This window comes from Mirounga leonina, unplaced genomic scaffold (assembly GCF_011800145.1).
Source record: "Mirounga leonina isolate KUSES-001 unplaced genomic scaffold, KU_Mleo_1.0 Mir_165, whole genome shotgun sequence".
Classification (NCBI taxonomy): Eukaryota; Metazoa; Chordata; class Mammalia; order Carnivora; family Phocidae; genus Mirounga; species Mirounga leonina.
In genome coordinates, this window is record NW_023270415.1 from 45445720 (window position 1) to 45465119 (window position 19400).

At 32.8% G+C, this 19400-nt stretch overlaps 1 protein-coding gene and 1 non-coding gene across 7 annotated transcripts in view; both read left to right on the forward strand.

Moving 5' to 3' along the window:
• The window catches only part of VPS13B (vacuolar protein sorting 13 homolog B), a 767339-nt gene that overhangs the window by 114694 nt on the left and 633245 nt on the right, over window positions 1–19400 (forward strand). For all 6 annotated transcript variants that reach the window (XM_035011614.1, XM_035011613.1, XM_035011619.1 and 3 more), the window contains one exon: window positions 3068–3192. In XM_035011614.1, coding sequence (XP_034867505.1) covers window positions 3068–3192 — 125 coding nt within the window. The remainder of the gene's footprint in view (window positions 1–3067; window positions 3193–19400) is intronic.
• On the forward strand, window positions 9455–9642 carry LOC118015495. The gene has a single exon (XR_004680660.1). It is a non-coding gene; the product is annotated as a U2 spliceosomal RNA (small nuclear RNA).

Here is a 19400-nt window from a genome sequence, read left to right on the forward strand (position 1 = left end):
CCACTGATCTATGTGTCTGTTTTTGTGCCAGTACCATAGTGTTTTGATCCCTACAGCTTTGTAATATAGTTTGAAGTCTGGAATTGTGATGCCTCCAGCTTTTCTTTTTCAGGATTGATTTGGCTATTCAGGGTCTTTTGTGGTTCCATACAAATTTTTGCATTGTTTATTCTAGATCTGTGAAAAATTATTTTGATGGGGATTACATTAAATGTGTAGATTACTTTGGGTAGTATAGACATTTTAACAATATTTGGTTTTCCAACCCATGAAAATGGAATGTTTTTCCTTTTTTTATGTCCTGTTCAATTTCTTTAATTAGCATTTTGTAGTTTTCAGAGTACGGGTCTTTGACCTCTTTGGTTAGGTTTATTCCTAGGTGTCTTATGGTTTTTGGTGCAATTGTAAATGGGATTGAGCTTTAATTTCTCTTTCTGCTTCTTCATTATTGGTGATAGAAATGGAACATATTTATGGAATAACACTGTAGCGAAGGTAATGCTTGATTTTTATTTTTCTGTTTGTCCCTTTAAGAAAGGAACATATCTTTAGCATGCTGGTTATACTGTTATACTGAGTGTCTTATGATGAGAACAGCATAAAAATGATTTGTTTTACATCACAATTACTATGTTTTCCTTCTCATTTACAGTTAGTGTGTGATTTTTTATAGTTTTTGCCTTTTATCATTGCAAATCCTAATTTAGCATACTAATTTTTATTAAAAATTTACTAGGAGTTTTTTATATTTCTAAATCTACAGTTTCTTCTCTTGATGTTAATTCAAGAACATTGCAAAGTGTTAAAATGTAGATGATGTTTTTTATTTTCTAATTGGATTTTTTTAAAAGGTGGCACTGTGTGTTGAATTGTTCATTTAGTGTGATATGTATAAGTCATCTTATTCAAGTTGACATTTCCTTCAGCTAAAATTTTTATTGGTAGTTACACTTAACTGCTTTTTACATTCTTACTGTTCAGACTATTAGTTTGCAATGTTCAGTGCTTTTATTCTGTTTATTAATACATGAATTATCCTTCGTGAAACAACCTCCACTCCTGTTGCGTTGGTGGTTTCCCTTTTTCTAGATAAAGTATTTGTAATCTTGATCAAGAGCTGTTGACAAGTTAGTAGGTTATGTAGGTATTGTAAACCTGTGTATATCTACTGTAATTTAAAGGAGAGTTAGAAATTGGTTATTTTGAAATAATTATTTTTGATGTGGTAGATAGGCACTCTTTCATTATAATTTATATTTGCCTGAATGTTCCCTTAGAAGCATCTCTGCGCAGCATGTAAATTTAGTAAAAGTTTAAAAAACATTATGAAATAAGATACAGTTTCCCCAGAGTCCTTTGCAGTTCTGCAAACATCCAGCAGGGATCTCCTCTACACCCAGTTTCCATCTGAGTACACTTAATGATAGTGTCTGTGATTATACTGTTGGGCATTTCATAGAATATTAGAAAGTGCCTTGAGAGAGTTCTTAGTTGACCACAGATAATCTAATATGATAAAATATTACCCTTATTCATACTCTAGGAATATTTAGAGGTTGGGCATTGTTTTAAAAATGTTTTATATTAAGTGGTATTAGTAATTATAGACTTAAGGATCCTTTAAATGGGCCTTTTAGAGGAAATAAATTCTGAAATTGCACAGTGCCTGGAAATTCTTGGTATACAGTGTTGCTCAGAACAAGTCTTCAAAGATAATGTATGTGACTAACTTAATTTTTAAGGTTCATCATTTAAGTATTAGAATCATTTTTTTTTTTTCTTCTCAATTCTCTGTTTCTTGCCACTTGGTTGATAGTACTTACAGGATAGTAGGTTAATCACTTTCATTTTCTTTGATAGTAATTAGGTAAGTAGGTCCTTTGAAATGCAGTCTTCTCTAAAAATATGTAATTCTAACTAATGTCTCATTTCCAAGAAGTTATTTTGTTCACTTAGAACTGATTTTAGAGCAAATGATTTCACTTTGTCAGTTTGATGAATGATAGGGACATAATACCTTTTTGAAACCATTTGGAAGTAGTTTAATACTTTTTAAGAAATTAGTCATTAGTTTATAAGTTCATTAAATGAAAGTATTTTGTTGTGAAAATTAGTGATTGAAAAATCTTAAACATGTTTCACTGTAGAACTTAATCAGTTAATATAAATCCTAGAGATGGGAAAGTCAGTGCTTGATGAACCTAAGGAACAAAAATTAATAAAGTTAAGTGTTAGGCTTAAACTACTTCTGTATGTTATTGGAAAACAGTAACTATTTTGTATCCCTGTGTGTTAGTGTTTCCTGTTTGAGATGTTTATCTTTTACCGTATTGGAAATAATTGGAGCAGAAATATAATAAGTTCTGTGTAGTGTTTCATATATAATGTGATGTTATATTGATTCTTCCTATTAAAGCAAGTATACTGTTCAGGAATTTCAGGGAATGCTTATAAAATTTTTGAGTGTGATCTGCTTGTTTTAAGTATAAACATATGAAGAGTATGCCATGTACCAAATTTCTGGGGGTGAAAAACCTCAGCCCTAGAATTTTCACGAAGAAAGGGAAAAGATGTAACATTTTTAGGATATATTTGAATATCCTTTTTGTGTGTGCATAATGTAAGTTGAAGGCAAAATAGATTTTTTTATGATTGTTTTTGTTGTAATTAATGTTCTTTTAGGCATTAAATTATATTAACAGTAATTTATTACAGTTAATTTTTACAATGTGCACAATACAGGCAGTTTATATTAATAGCAAGTGTGTGCATTTTAGCAGACAATAAAACACTACATGAGAGTTATGTTTAGAAATAAAATGTGAAACTTAGAAGCAGTGATCTTTCAGGCAAGTGAAAGAAATACTATATATTTAAATCTCTTAATTTGGATTTAGTCAGTGTTAAATTGAATAAAAGAAAATGTTGCTGTTTGGGAAGTGGAAAAAGACATTGGAACATATTTAGTGTGCAGCTGTTGTAGAGCAAATTGAAACTGACGTATTTCATCCTGTGCTTATTAAAACTTTGTCTCTGTGAACATTTGGATCTTTTCTTTTTGTTTCAGATATTTGGTTTCCAAGCAGGACTGACGTCTTTGGATTGTAGGGGATCTTACTGCTTACCTGTCCCTATTATCCCCTCTTTCAGCACTGCTCTTTATGGTAAACTTCTGAAACTACCCACATGCTGGTAAGTATTATGGTAAAATGTGGTTTATGGTATTTTCATTTATTATGAAGGGGGAAAAACCCAACTGTGTCTGTCTTATGCAAGTGTGTTAGTTTTATACAAAACCTTAGAAAAATATCTGAAGTTATACTGTCTTTTACTGAAACACTAAAAATCTCTCTTTAATGCCTGAAATGTGACTAGCTCATAGTATCTTTTGTGGTAGTGTTAAGTGTTGTTGGGGTACTAACTGTTAAGCCATGTTGGAACTGTAGTAAACTGTTGCTGCTTCATACTGTACCAGGAACTGCAAAGGCAAATACCTTATTTTTTCCTTTTTGAGAGAGGATACGAAGATATTAAAAAGTTGCAAATTAGGATCAAGGCCTAAGTATTTATCACCTAAATAACAATTTCATGTGTATTTCTAGCTACTAAGAAGAGCATACCCATAACATAGATTTAGTGTTTTATATGTCTATAGTTGCTTCATTTTCAAAGAAACTGATTTTAGGCTTTATTTTCATTTGGTTTTGGGTTTCTTTATTTGGAGGTCCTATTTCCTTAAGTTGAAAGAGGTTTATAGAAAGAAAGCCAATAGTTACTCATCATACCTTTTTTTTTTAATTGAAAGCAAACTTTAATGTATTAAAAACAAAACTGAAGATATGAAATAAGGTTTAAACACTTGAAATTAAATTCTAGTGAAATATTTCTACATTTTAAAATTAGGTTACTTTTACTGTTTAGAATATGTCTTTGCTTTCTCAACCTAATTAGCAGGCTTATTTTTACAGGATGTATTTTCTGTTATTTATGAAAAGCAACATAATTTCTAGAAAATATTCTTTAAAGTACTTCATTTGTTAAAAATATATTTCTTTAATAATATATAACTTTTAAAATGAAATTTGTAAATTAAATGCTCACATCTTCAAAAAATTTGCCTATTGATCCAGAAAATTAAAAAATACAGAAATTGCAGTTAAGTCTTGAAATCAGTTCTTGTATAAAATGAAACTATTATTAAATGATCATTGTTAATTTCTCTTGATAAGTTTAATTTTATCCTTATTCATCCATATTCCACACATGTCATTTATTATGTTTTATAGAGATTCACTTTTTAACTTTTTATTTGTGTATACATAGCATGTTGCATTTGAGCCAAGTTTTATATTCTGATCTACTAGGAAATACCAGGGGATATATCCCAGTGGTATGTCAATATCAACTTTAATAAATGTTCGTGAGCACTGTTATCTCAGTTATGTGCTGATTTATTTATCATTCATAACACTGAGATTTTTAGAAAAACAGTGCAATTTACTATAAAAAATACTTAGCTTTTTTAGAAAATAAGAAGCCAAAATTTTCAAAATGAATTATAGCCTTTATATGAAAAAAAAATTGAATATTTAAATAGGCAAGGCTTGGTTTAAGGATATGTAGGGCTTACTTTAAATATTGTCAAATGTGATTTAAACTAAGTCTGCTGACATCTAAAAGAAAATATTCCATTTAAATACTAAAAGCATGAGATAACACAATGCTTGTATTTGGATGTGACTTGCTTTTTTAAATTTTATTTTATTATGTTAATCACCATACATTACATCATTAGTTTTTGATGTAGTGACTTGCTTTTTTGTATTTAAGGCCACTTCTGTATTATTTGAGTGATATTTTTCTATGCTTTACATGAGTATATTGCTTTGAAATAGTTTCTTTACATTATTTTCCTTAATTAATAGACCGTAAATTATAATTTGTTCTTAGCAACTCTAAATTGAAAGTAATACGTATAAAACTCATTAAGTTGAGATGTATCTTAGTTAAATCAAATGAATAAGATACCAGATAAATGTTTCATATAGTGCTTGAATTAAATAAAAATCATATGAGAACTGAGAATTTTATTTAACTCATGTAGTGAGTGAAGATTATTTTAGTAAGGCACCCTGGTTGTGTCATTAAGTGTCAGCTCTGTTCCCAATATGGTATCTCCCTTCCTCAAATTATACAAGCTCTTTCATCTGGATTTTTAAAAATCACATTCCAGTTTCTTAAAGCACATGTCTGATGCTATTTATATCTATAACTATATATTTTTTCAATAATGAGAAGAGCATACTTACAATAGATCATAGCTTTTGAAACACATATACCACAATGAAAAAAAATTTTAGTTGGTATGTTTGAGTTAGCAATGCAAATCTAGATTTTATGTAAAACAACAAAATAGTTCATACTTCTTGTTTAAAAATGTCTAAATTGATACTAATTATATATGAAATTTGAAACTAATGTATATTTTAATCAGGTTTGCTAATTTAAAAAATATGTGGCTTAAGTAACATTGAAAATAAGTTATTTTTCTCCCATTTGAATGTTCATGCTAATATCTTTTAGCTTTAATGAGCAAGCTAATACTAAACTCCAGTCTTGGGATTTATTTTTTTTTCAAAAATATTTTGGTCATGGGTGCCTGGGTGGCTCAGGCGGTTAAGCGTCTGCCTTCGGCTCAGGTCATGATCCCAGGGTCCTGGGATCGAGTCCCACATCGGGCTCCCTGCTGAGCAGGGAGCCTGCTTGCTTCTCCCTCTCCATCTGCCTGCTGCTTCCCCTGCTTGTGCTCTCTCTCTCTGTCAAAAATAAATACAGTCTTTAAAAAAAATATATTTTGGTCATATTTTATCTTTCATTCTGTATTACACACTTTCCAAACATAAAAATATAAATATTTCAAAACATTTTTTTCTTCATTGCTTTACAACAAGTTAACTTACTCTTTTAGTCCCTTAGAACAGGACTGAACTATGTATGGTATAATGGGAAAGACACAGTGACAATAATATTTAATGATGGAGATCTTGAGCAATTCAGATTTTAATTTTCCTCCTTTTTTAGTAAGGGGATGTTTAAAAGTGGGCAATAAAGTGTTGGTTAAAGGGCAACAAAGTATAACTTTTGTTATTACTAGTAGGAATAACCTTGGTCTCCTGTAGACAGTTTTTAAACAAATTTCTATAGTAGTAATGCTTTTAGGTTTCTAGATATATTCTTGGAGTTAACCTTTTTTTTTTTTTTTCAGAACAGAGAAACTATATTAAATATGTCCTCTCTATTTCTAAACTTTTTAATTGAAATATTAATATTTTATAGAAAAATACATATATTGTATTTCATAAGTGAATTGGACACTTGGGAACTAGCAGAAAGATTAAGAAACAGAGTAACATCAGCATCTCAAAAGCCTCTCTTACTTACCCTCCTGCAAGGTTAACCATTATCCTGATTTCTTTTAACATAGATTAGTTTTGTCTGTTCTTGGACTTAAATAGAATCAGTCGTCCATAGTCTTTTTGACTGGCTTCTGTCACTCAACATGTTTGTGAGATTCATTGATACAGTAGAATGTAGTTTTTAGATTGTTTGCTTTTGTCACTATACAGTATTGTATTACATGAACATTGATCATTTGCACATTCTTGATCTGCAATTTTAATTTATTTTTTTAAAATATTAATATTTATTTATTAGAGAGAGAGAGAGAGTGCATTCACAAGCAGGGGGAGTAGCAGAGGGAGAGGTAGAAGCAGGCTCCCTGTTGATGTTGGGCTGGATCCCAGGACCCTGGGATCATGACCTGAGCCGAAGACAGACACTTAACCAACTGAGCCACCCAGGCGCCCCTTGATCTGCAATTTTAATTGAAAAATAAGTACCTAAAGTATGTGTTTATTTTTTATTCCTGTGCCATTTTCCCTTTTCCTTAAGAAGCTTCAATTATATTAGAGGAGATTAGATGTCATTCATAAATATTTTTTGATTTTCTGTATTTTGATAGGCATTGTGCTACACGTTGGGATTGGGAAAAGAATACAGTAGAATGCAGTGAGGGTAAGAGATATCCCCTGAGCATGACAACTTACAGTCTAGTGGGAGAGGACACTAGACACATAAAACGGTTGTCTTTAAATGGCAAAATTGAGGCTTAAGAAAAATGTCCTGTTAGTTTAAAGAAAGTAGAAAATTTCCCTGGGACGTCATGGTTGGCTTCATAGAAGTGGCAGTAGAATTTTGGTTTTACTGGTTGAATTGGGTGTATATCCAGACATGAGGAGGTTGGTTTTGGGGTGTGGAGGCTTCTAGGGGGATAATACAGTCTCAACAAAGTCAGGGTTGCTCTATTGGATCTGTGAATGGATACCATGGGAGAGGAATTTGGAAGGCTACTTTTGGGCCTAGACTTTTATGTGATTAAGGATGTCTGAGTTTAATATGAATACTTAAAAGTTAAGCCAGGTAATCAAATATTCATTAACCCAATTTCTTCTTCATCAGGCTTGTAATACTGTAATTATACTATAGTCACAAATTCACTTTCTCCTATAATTGAGGGTTCAAAAGTGTGATCTCATTTATAGATAGACAATGCAATATACTTTGGAAGTTCAGAGAAAAATTACTTTGGCTTAGAAAGTCCTGGAGAGGGGGCGCCTGGGTGGCTCAGTTGTTAAGCATCTGCCTTCAGCTCAGGTCATGATCCCGGGGTCCTGGGATCGAGCCCCACATCGGGCTCCCTGCTCCGCGGGAAGCCTGCTTCTCCCTCTCCCACTCCCCCTGCTTGTGTTCCCTCTCTTGCTGTATCTCTCTCTGTCAAATAAATAAAAAAATCTTTAAAAAAAAAAAAAAAAAGAAAGTCCTGGAGAACACGAAGGTGGTAACTTGTAAGGAGGTTATTAAAGAATGCATAGAATATGAAAGAAAATACTTTTTAATGCAGTATTAGGTATTTAACAAGTTTTCATAACAATCCTGTGAGCTAACATAATATTCTTTTATAAAACTAAAATTCAGGGAAGTTACACAAATTGTCCAAAGTCACACAGTGGCTGGGCAAGGATTCTCATGGAAGGTTATCTCATTCTAAAGTCTTTGATCCCTTTCTTACCTGAAGGACTGAAGACACTACATTATCTTTTGTTAATCATCATCAGAGGCTCAGCGTGCTTTTTGCCTTGTAGTAAAAGTGGATTTCCATGTATTGAGAGGGTAGTTGAGATAGTACAGCTAATAAATCTGAACTCTCCTAGTATCTCCTAATATATAGATAACAGTATATAGATACTGTGATGATCTCATAGAATTGTAGTTAATAGGGTTACGTGGAGTCTTGGGCATTATCTTAGTTTCTGAGTCTATGACACAGCTTTGATTTGTAGTTGTCTATCATGGGCTGAACATTTTTTTCAGAGGGACTTAGCTACTTTGTGAGGTAACCAGATTCATTGTTGGGCAGCTCTAGAGTTCTTTCTTTTACTGTTCTTGTTTCTTCTCTTTCTAATTATTGCTTATATATGTCATGAGTCATTTTTATAGTCCTAGGAATGTGGGAAAACACATTTATTTACAAGATTGAGGGATCCCTATAAGCACCCATTCCTTATTTAGCACAGTAACAGACGGGTTGGTTTTGAATAATGAAGTTATTGAGCAGTTCATTTGTTTGAGGAATACGTTTCTATGGAATCTATGTCTGAGTTCAATGTTAATTAAGAAGTACAGGATTTGGTGGTGGTAGTGGGCTCATGGTAATTGACATGGTATCTAAAGGAGAAGTGAGCAGATACTGATCCTTTTGCCTCCCTGAAATGGAAACTGAAGCAGCCATTTTCCCGGGCTAGCTCAGAATAACACTAGAATAACTTTAATGGAAGGTAGGCCCTTCAAGTCTTAAAAAATGCCAATATTTATTTATCAGCAAATGTAGAGAATAAGTAACCCACCCCACAAGTTTCAAAAGGAGGTTTGCTCAACTGCCTTGTCCTTTATAATACCACAGTTAGAAAACATAGAGTTGAGTGTTTTTAATGCCCCTGGAGATAGAACTTTTTAATTTCCTTTTTTCCAGAGCTATGATTATTTTCATCTGTCTGCTTTTGTGATAAACATTTTCTTTAACAGAATGTCTTATTTATTTATTTATTATTTTCTTATGTTAATCACCATACATTACATCATTAGTTTTTGATATAGTGTTCCATGATTCATTGTTTGCTTATGACACCCAGTGCTTCATTCAGTACATGCCCTCTTTAATACCCATCACCAGGCTAACCCATCCCCCCACTCCTCTCCCCTCTAGAACCCTCAGTTTGTTTCTCAGAGTCCATAGTCTCTCATGGTTCGTCTTCCCCTCCGATTTCCCCCCCTTCATTTTTCCCTTCCTACTATCTTTTTTTTTTTTTTTTAACATATAATGTATTATTTGTTTCAGAGGTCTCGGCCTTTTGGCTAAGATCAAGTGTAGTATCTATTCTTATCAGTTTAATATCTGATATGTCCTCTATCTGAGGACAATATATTAAATGGGTTTTTGGAGCCGAGAGATGGACTAGGAGCTTGCTCCGTGCACTCAGCGCATGGACCTGGTATTGCCAGTACTTTAATAACAGAATGTCTTAAAACTGGTAAGACTTAACTGGGATGCTGATTCTCTTACCTCTGCTTGAGTGGCAGCAGCCTGATTGTCAGCTTTGGTTCTTGCATCTGGAATGTGCTCTCATGGAATGTTTTGAACTGAAAAGAAACCCTTTCATCATCTCTTACAATCTTTTCATTTCAAAGATGAGAAAACTGAGTCCCACAGAGTTCAAATTACTTAACCGAAGAGCACACAGTTAATATCAATGCCTCAATTTGATCATCATTTTCTTTTTTTTTTAATCCTCATTTTCTTGGTTCAGGGCTCCTTCAACTGTATCACACTGCTTAAAAATTATTAGTACTATTTAATTTTTTCATGGTAAAAGATGCAAAACATCGGGGCACCTGAGTGGCTCAGTCGTTAAGCGTCTGCCTTCGGCTCAGGTCACGATCTCAGGGTCCTGGGATCGAGCCCCACATCGGGCTCCCTGCTCGGTGGGAAGCCTGCTTCTCCCTCTCCCACTCCCCCCGCTTGTATTCCCTATCTCGCTGTGTCTCTGTCAAATAAATAAATAAAATCTTTAAAAAAAAAAAAAGATGCAAAACAGAAAATTTACCATTTTAACCATTTTTAAGTGTATAATTCAGTGGCATTAAGTATCTTCAGATTGTGCTCTCACCCCTGTTCATCTCCATAAATTTTATATTCTGTACCCATTAAAACAATAACTTCCCATTACTCCTTACTTTGAGCTCTTGGTAACTCCTGTTCTACTTTGTATGGATTTGACTATTCTGGGTACCTCATGTAAGTTAAATCATTCAATATTTGTCCTTTTGTGTCTGGCTTATTTCATTCACTTAGCATAAAGTTTTCAAGATTCATCCATGCTGTAGCATATGTGAGATTTTTTTCTTCCCTCCCTCACTTACTCTTTCCTTCCCTCCCCTCCTTCCCTCCCTCTCTCTCTCCCTTTCTTTCCTTCCTAATTCATTCCATTTTAAGATTGAAAAATTCCATTGTATGTATATGCTTTGTTTAGTCGTTCAACCATCAGTGGACATTTGGGTTGTTTCCACCTTTTAGCAATTGAAAATGGTGCTTTGAACATGGGTGTACAAATATTTGTTTGAGTACCTGTTTTCAGTTCTTTTGGGTATATACCTAGAGGCGGAATTGCTGGGTCATATGATAATTCTGTGTTTAATTTTATGAGAAACTGCCACTATGTTTCCCATAGTGGCTATACCATTTTACATTCTCACTAACAATGTACAAGGGTTCCAATTTCTTTATATCTTTACCAACACTTGTTATTTTAGGTTTTTTGATAATAGTCATCCTAAAGAATATGAAATGGTATTTCATGGTAGTTTTGATTTGTATTTCTCTAACAGTTAGTGATGTTAAGCATCTTTTCAATTGCTTATTGATCATTTGTATATCTTCTTTGGGGGAATATATATTCAAGTTCTTTTCTCATATTTAAATCGGATTATTTTTGTTGTTGAGTTGTATGTGTTCCTTATGAATTCTGCATACTAAATTTTTATTGTATATGTGATTTGCAAATTTTTCTCCAACTCTATGGGAAAATGTTTTTTAATGTTAAGATTCTGTCTTAATATAACTCCCAAGCCAGAAGCTTAGTTTACGTCTTTTATTAAATCTTTTGCTTTTTGTTTTAAAAAGTTATTATTTACATTTGACACAGTTTTTCTTAAAAATTGGTATAACTTGAGCATGTAAAAAGTGATCAATTGCGTCTTTGGAATAGCTGTACTTTGGGGAAGAGGAGAAAGATAAATTAGACTTCTTGGGGTTGTTTGCAAGTTTATCTTCACAGTAGATTTTGCTCTTAACATTTACAGGGATAGCTAACTTAGATTGTTTTTCTGCAGAAAGATTTTATAACTTTCTACAGTAAAGGGAGATGTTTTCTTGATTGTCTTCTCTTTAAAAAACATGTTTTAAAGATAGTTAACAGTTAATTTCTTAAAAAGTTACAGTGCTTGACAGTCTATACGTTATAGACAAGTTTAATAATACTGAATAGAATGAAAATCAAAGTAAATGAAGATTAAAGATTAAAGCAAGTGGGTTTTCACCTGGTTATTCAGGATAGGCTTTAGGAGGACTGGGTTTCAGAACCAGTAGGAAGATTGGGATCTTCATCCCTATTTTGAAATGAAATCGGAAGGAGAGATGAACCATGAGAGACTATGGACTCTGATAAACAATTTGAGGATTTTAGAGGGGAGGAAGGTGGAGGGATGGGTTAGCCTCGTGATGGGTATTAAGGAGGGCACGTACTGCATGGAGCACTGGGTGTTATACGAAAACAATGAATCGTGGATCACTACATCAAAAACTAATGATGTATTGTATGGTGACTAACATAACATAATAAATAAATAAAAATAAATACAAGAAAAAATAAAGTGAATTTGTAAACACCTCATGATTCCCATACATCTGGGCTGACATATATGTGTATATGTGTGTATATATATGTTGTATGTGTGTGTATATATGTACATAACGTTTGTCATGTTTTAAAATTCATATGCATACTGGCTTTATCACCTTTTTATTAGCAGCAGTGCTTGTTAATTATTTTAAAGAGGTAATATTAAGGGAATCCAAAATTTTTGTGAGCATTATTCATTAAAAAGATAACTATCACAAGCCTCGTGCTCACTGTTACTCTGTTTGAAATCTAAGCGAATACTGAAATATAGCTCTTTGAGGTATTACTGAGTGGTAAATTAATTCAGCCAAAGCACTTAATGTTCTGATTATGAGATTATTTCTCTAATGATAGATGTTAACATTAATTTTAACAATCTGGTAAAAGAGAATGTATTTTAACAAATCCAAGCAGATAAAACACTGTTCTGTGTATGGTCATGTAGTTAGACGTTTCAGGGTAGACTGAGATTTATATAAATCCAGCATTGTTTGCTTTTTAGCTCTGTCAGATCCTCTTGAAATTCGGGACATACATTGCTGGCGCAGGTTTCTGCTTTAAATGCAGATGAATCAGGGTTTGATTCATCATCAAATAAGATTCAAACTCATCAAAATATGTGAATGACTTCTGAAATCGTGTTTCTACACAATGGCTCTGTAGTTCTTAAGAACATATAGATCTTTTAAAGAAGCTTAGGGCAGTTGAGAATGAGAAATACAGCAATCTTTATTTGTCTTTGGCTCAATTCTTGTTTCCATTTCACATCCAAACTTGAATTTCTGCACATTTAGAAATGGGTAAGCATGATCACAATGAAAATATACTATCCTGATAAATTTCTCCATTAATATCATATGGTAAATTTGATTTGGGAAGTGTATAGTACAAACTGTTCTCATACCAGCTTTCTCTTTTGATTTGGATAGCTTGTTGAAATAGCCCCCCTCCCCTTCTGTATTACATTAACTCCCTTTGTAGCAAATTAGCTTAGTTTCCATCAAACTTCTGAAAGCAAGTGACTAGGTCTTACTAGTTCTATCTACTGAGGTGTAATAGTTTTATTTGAGCTGTAATCTCAGGTCAGGCATACAACAATGTGGACCACATGCCCGATGGCTCTGTTCATGATACAACTTGGTCTTCTATCTTATGGGATTTTGTGTTGTATGACTTGGGGTACGCTTGCATGGTCTTGTTAACCTAACCGTCTTTCCATTATTAATTAAGCATTTCCTTGCATATTTCTTAGAATTTTCTTTGTTTTGCTCATGCGTTCTGTTTTTGTCCTCTGCTAACTTTTTCATGATTAATGCTTCTTTTGTATCCTTATCTGGATGATTGAAACAGGGAAGGATGACCATAACAGACAGGGTACATATTTTCTTCAATTTTGTGAACAGTGTTCCCCAGTCAGTTTCAGTTTTTTGTTTTTTAAACTCTAGTGAGTTTTTCCACTGTTTGTCTGCCTTTTTGCACACTTGATACTGTTCTTTGTTCATTCATTCCAGTTTGTTTCACAGATAATGTGATGATTGCCCACTATGTGCCAGATATTCTTCATGGCCCTGGCTAGATTAGAAAAAAATTGGCAAGATACCTGCCCTTATGGGGTCAGTTAAAGGAATTTTAAAATGGGAAAAATTGGTTTAAGAGGCAGTATAGATTGTCTTTTACAATCTAATTATATAAAATTATCCTTTTTGCTGTCTTCAGCCTTGGAAGGAGATTTTTACATAGTTTTTTGTTTGTTTGTTTTTGATCTTAATTCTAGTGTATTTAACATACAGTGTTATATTAGTTTCAGGTATATACATAGCTTTTGATTGCATAGTATTTTTGAACTAGTCTATGCTTTTCTATTTAATCTTGTTAGTGATTCCTATTTGAACTGAAAACCATTTAGTGGTGGAGCAACCAGTAATAGGAGGTAAAATACAAGTTCCTACAGATAAATGAAAATTCATTGAATATGTCAGTTAAATATATCATTGTTTGTTTTCCAGCTTTTTGCAAACATTCTGCAGTTATTTAATGGTTTTGTAGAGTGTACTTGGTAATTCTGGATTTTAGCTTTTCCAAAAATTTGTTTTTTTTTTTCAGTTGTTATCTTCACATGTATTACAATCTCCAATATTTATAGATGTCAACATATATTAGAGCCTTTGAAATCTATTTGTAAATACACATATTTTAAGTTTGTATCCTTGCATTATACTCTTAATATCCATTTTTATACATTATAATGTATAGTGTGAATAAAACTCAGAAATATGTAAACTCTTTGTAATTAAAAGTTTTTTATTGTAAAGTTTTTAATATGTATAGTCATGAAAATATAGGTGCTCTTTGATTATAAATTACTGAGATTAATTTTGGGGGGCAGCACTCAAAATGTATCATTACTTTGTAATCAAATCTCCTTCTGATAATTACTTTTTATATTCATTGAGAAATGGTTATATCTAATTTGCATATAGTTTATTAACTCATGAACAGAATTATTTTTCAACCTATGTAAGCAAGTAGTATGTGAGAAATTGATGGGGAAGTTTTAATACCAAATTAATATTAATAATAATAGCATATATGTGCCAGGAATAGTGCTAAGAGTCTTATATGCAGTATCTCATTTAATCTTCATAACAACAATATGAGATACTATTTTATTCGTTCTGTACATCTCTTTGTCTTATTAATGCTTATGCATACAGTAAATAGTGAAGTTGGAATTCACTTTTATATCTGAGTCAAGACCCAAAATTAGTAGTCCCTTCTACCATTGATGAGGGAATATATGGCAAGTTGGCATTAAGTTTGCATCCTAAAGCATCTTTCCATATGAATAGCTTTGCTAACTTGTATTTTTTTTAATAAACAGCTTAATTGAGATGTACTTTATATAGCATAAAATTCACCCATTTCAGGTATGTAATTCAGTGATTCCTAGCACATTAACTGAGTTATGCAACTTTTACCATAAATTCAGTTTTAGAACATTTTTACCATCCCAGTAAGATCTCTCATGCCCGTTTATGGTTAATCCCCATCTCTGGCCCCAGGTAACCACTTTCTTCATAAATTATCTTTTATGGCATATGAATGGAATCATGCAATATGTGGTATCCTGTGTCTGGCTTCTTTCACTTAGATAAAGTTTTTGAGGTTCATCTTTGACATAGCATGTATCAGTGGCTAACTTGTTTTTTATTCTACATCTGTATGTGGCTTTCCTTAACTGAGTGAAATATATTCAGGCTTGCAAATAACTATCCATACTCTCAGAGATGTTTGAATTCCAGAGTTGATTAAGGGGTTTTCAAACCATGTTATAGTTGCTGCAGTAACTGTGACTTGGGATGTTCTGAGAATGTCCTTTTGTGTCACTAGCCCCTTCTTCAAACTGGTTTTGTTTTGTTTTATTTTAAGATTTTATTTATTTCTTAGAGAGAGGTGTGGGAACATGAGCGGGGGGCGGGGCAGATGGAGAGGGGGAAGCAGGCTTCCCGCTGAGCAGGGAGCCCAACCTGGGGCTTGATCCCAAGGCTCTGGGATCATGACCTGAGCTGAAGGCAGATGCTTAATCCACTGAGCTACCGAGGCGCCCCTAGATATTAGTTGTTTAGTCTCATCATGTTCTTTTTTGGGGAGGAATAATATTTGAAGGTGAATACTTAACTTTTCATACTTATTTCTCAAAATAGTCTTATTTTTATAGAATCCCTGTTAGTTAAGAAAAAAATTGGAAAGCTATTTAGAGGTTTGGCTACACCTGAAAATACTATATAATTATAGCAAGCTTTCATAGTACTTTAGAGTTGTGTAGAATGTGGTTTATAAAGTTCTCTATAATGGATTATTATATGTATTATACCCCTGTTTTCATTAACTTAGTTCTCATTTTAAAAATAGAGTATAATTTAAATATAACAAAGTTCAACAATTTTATGTGTACAGATATATACAGTCAGGTAGCCACCAAATTTCTTTCTTGTCTATTTGCGGTCAGCCCCTTTCTCTCTCCCTACATTGGGTCAAATTTTTGGGGAGGGCAGCCGGCTCGTGAAAAAGGGTAATGCCTTTCTTGATTCAGGGAATGATGGATTAGCTTGTTAGCTGGCAAACCCACTGTTCCTTGCTTTGTTGTTCCATTCTTCACCCAAACCCATCAGACAACTGATTCTTTCTCTAGGGCTTCTGGTATTTCTCTAGCACACTGCTGCCAGAGACTGAGGCTCATAGCATTTTCAGTTGCATAATAAAAGATTTTGTACATAGATTTCATACATTCATAAATGAAAGCATTTGTAATTAATAAAGTCTAGATTCACTTCTATTCTCTATTTCTCAACTCCCCAAAAGAGCCATAAATATAATATATATGGATTTATACAATGAAACTACTCTTTCTGATATAAACAAACTGGTAGTTCAGACTTATTAAATAGTAAGTTTTTACATGTACATACACATTCACATATTTTCATTTCATTGAGTGTCTTTTGCTTAGGTAGGTTTTTTAAAAGCATAGTTTAAAGAGAATAATAAAAATGAAAAAGAGAGGGGCGCCTGGGTGGCTCAGTCAGTTAAGTATCTGCCTTTAGCTCAGGTCATGGTCCCAGAGTCCTGGGATCAAGCCCCAGTGTGGGGCTCCCTGCTCAGCAGGGCGTCTGCTTCTCCCTTTGCCCTTTCCCCTGCCCCTCCTCCTGCTCATGCTCGCTCTCTCCAATAAATAAAATCTTCAAAAAAAATAGAAAAAGAGATGTAATTTTAACATGTGAGATATCATAGGACTCTATTTTAAGTGACAACAAGCATAATGGTCTAACTCTTTAACAAGGTTAAAACTTTTTAAAAACTTATTTTACTATTGTCTGTGTATTTTAATTTGATTAATTTACGGCCTTGTATTTGTATCAAGGTGAAAATTTGACCTAAATTGCATTTGCAGTCTGAACTACCAGTTTGTTCATATCAGAAAGAGTAGTTTCACTGTATAAATCCATATATATTTATGGCTCTTTTGGGAGTTGAAAAATAGCGAATAGAAGTATATCTAGATTTTATTAATTATGAATGTTTTCCAGATATGTCATTGATTTTTCTGTAAATTTGTCTTGATTGAATGATTTTTAATAACACATTTTAAAATAAAAAAATACCTCTTAAGTAATCTTTATATGAAGAATAGTCCAGAATCTTAAATTTAATAAAATAACATGATTGGTTCTGAGCATGTTTTCATCAGATGTTCTATTTGTCTCTTTCTTAGCACTAACTTCTAAGTCTCTGCTTGTGCTGTTTTGGGATTTAGTTTGGTTAATTTCAACACTTGGCAATATTTTAGCTACAGTTTTCAATTATGAAATTATAAATCCTGTTATTGTATTACTAATGATTTTATATTTTGCTAATAAAGTACATTTACTTATTTAGAATATTAATGCATTATTGTTTAATATTCCCTTGAAAGAATAATTTTTATGTTAACTCCTCTCAATTTTTATATTTTGTCATGTTGTGGTTCTGATTTTATATAATGTGTTTAAGTAAATGACCAGTTGAAAAATACCTGATTTTATAGTTCTTGAGTATGTGTGTGTGTGGGGGGGAGGATTAAAAAGACATGAGAAACACTACTGTAGGTAAATAACATCTGTCTTTATATCAGAGTTTTCTCTTTGATTTCTCTAAGTAAGTGCATGAAGAGCATGCAACACATGTTAACAACCAGAGAGTGTTGGTCCAATGAGAACAGAAGGTTTTCTTTGATTTTCCTGTTGGAAAACTTGATATTTTCCACATGCAATTTTATGATCAGTTGGGTGTGAAGTTGTATAGGCAAACGTGATTCGTCTCTTGTTAAAAGTTTTAAACTTAGTAAAATAGTTCGTTTAGTGGTACCCAAATGAACATTTATAATTCATTCTTAGATTATTGACTTTAAATTTGATTTTTTGGATATTGGAGAATATTATTACAAGACTTACATCTTTTTCTATGAGAAGAATTATGCTAGCTGTTCCCCCGTATTTGGTTTTGTCTATGTACAACAGCAGGAGAATATTATCTTGTGACAACATTTTATTCTAGTGACAGTATCTTTGAAATACGTCTGTGTTTCATTATTTTTGGGAACTGAAACTTAAAAGTATATTCAAAAGAATTCTAAGTTATTAGTATATTAAAAGGGAAATGTTTTGGTTAGAAATCACTCAATTTAGCTTAAGGTTTTTTATCATTGCCTCTAAGTTTCTTAACTGTGTTTGGTTTAATCTCTTTTTATATATTAATTTGAAATTTAGGAACAAATAATCATTGGAGGTCCTCATATGCAAAAGATCGTATAGTGCATACTTAATGGCAGAAGATGATCTCTAAGAACAGCATCATAATGCTCTTGTATAGCATTTGTACTTCACTAATTCCACTATATACAGGGATTTATTTGAACCTCACAATAAACAAGTCATCTGTTTTTTATTTTATGGACTTGGAAATGAAGGATTAGGGAAGGTGATATGGTGGATCTAGAGAGATAAGTCCCTGGTTCTAGACATCTTTTAGTTAGTCAGTGATGCAGCCACCAGTAATAGCATGTTGGTAACTATTAGCAAGTTCTCAATAATAACTTTGTATTCTTTATTATGATTTATAACTTTAAAAAAATATTGCCAGTTTCCTAGATAAATCTGTTAATACTTAGCTTTTTTCAAGTTTCATCTGATTAATGACTCATTTATTTGTTTTAAAAATAATATTTTGGCACCTATCATGTGAAAACTTGTGTTGTAGACCCTGGAGTCCCATTATGATTAAGATGCAGTCTTCGCTTTTTCTTTCTTGATTATCTAAGTATTTAGAGAGGTGTTTTTTTTCTTAAGGTTTCAAGTTTTTAAAAAAATTTTAGTTAATATATAGGATAATATTGGTTTCAGGAGTAGAATTTAGTGATTCATCACTTAACGTATAACACCCAGTGCTCATCACAGGCACCCTCCTTATCACCCATCTCCCACTTAGCCCATTCCCCTGCCCACTTCCCCTCCAGCATCCGTCAGTTCTCTATGGTTGAGTCTCTTTTATGGTTTGCCTCCCTCTCTCTTATTTTTTTCTTTCCCCTATGTTCATCTGTTTTGTTTCTTAAATTCCACATATGAGTGAAATCATATATTTGTCTTTCTCTGACTTATTTCCCTTACCATTATACTCTCTAGTTCCATCTACCTCGTTGTGAATGGCAAGATTTCATTCTTTTTGATGGGGTTGAGTAATATTCCATTGTATATATACACCATATCTTCTTTATCCATTCATCTGTCAATG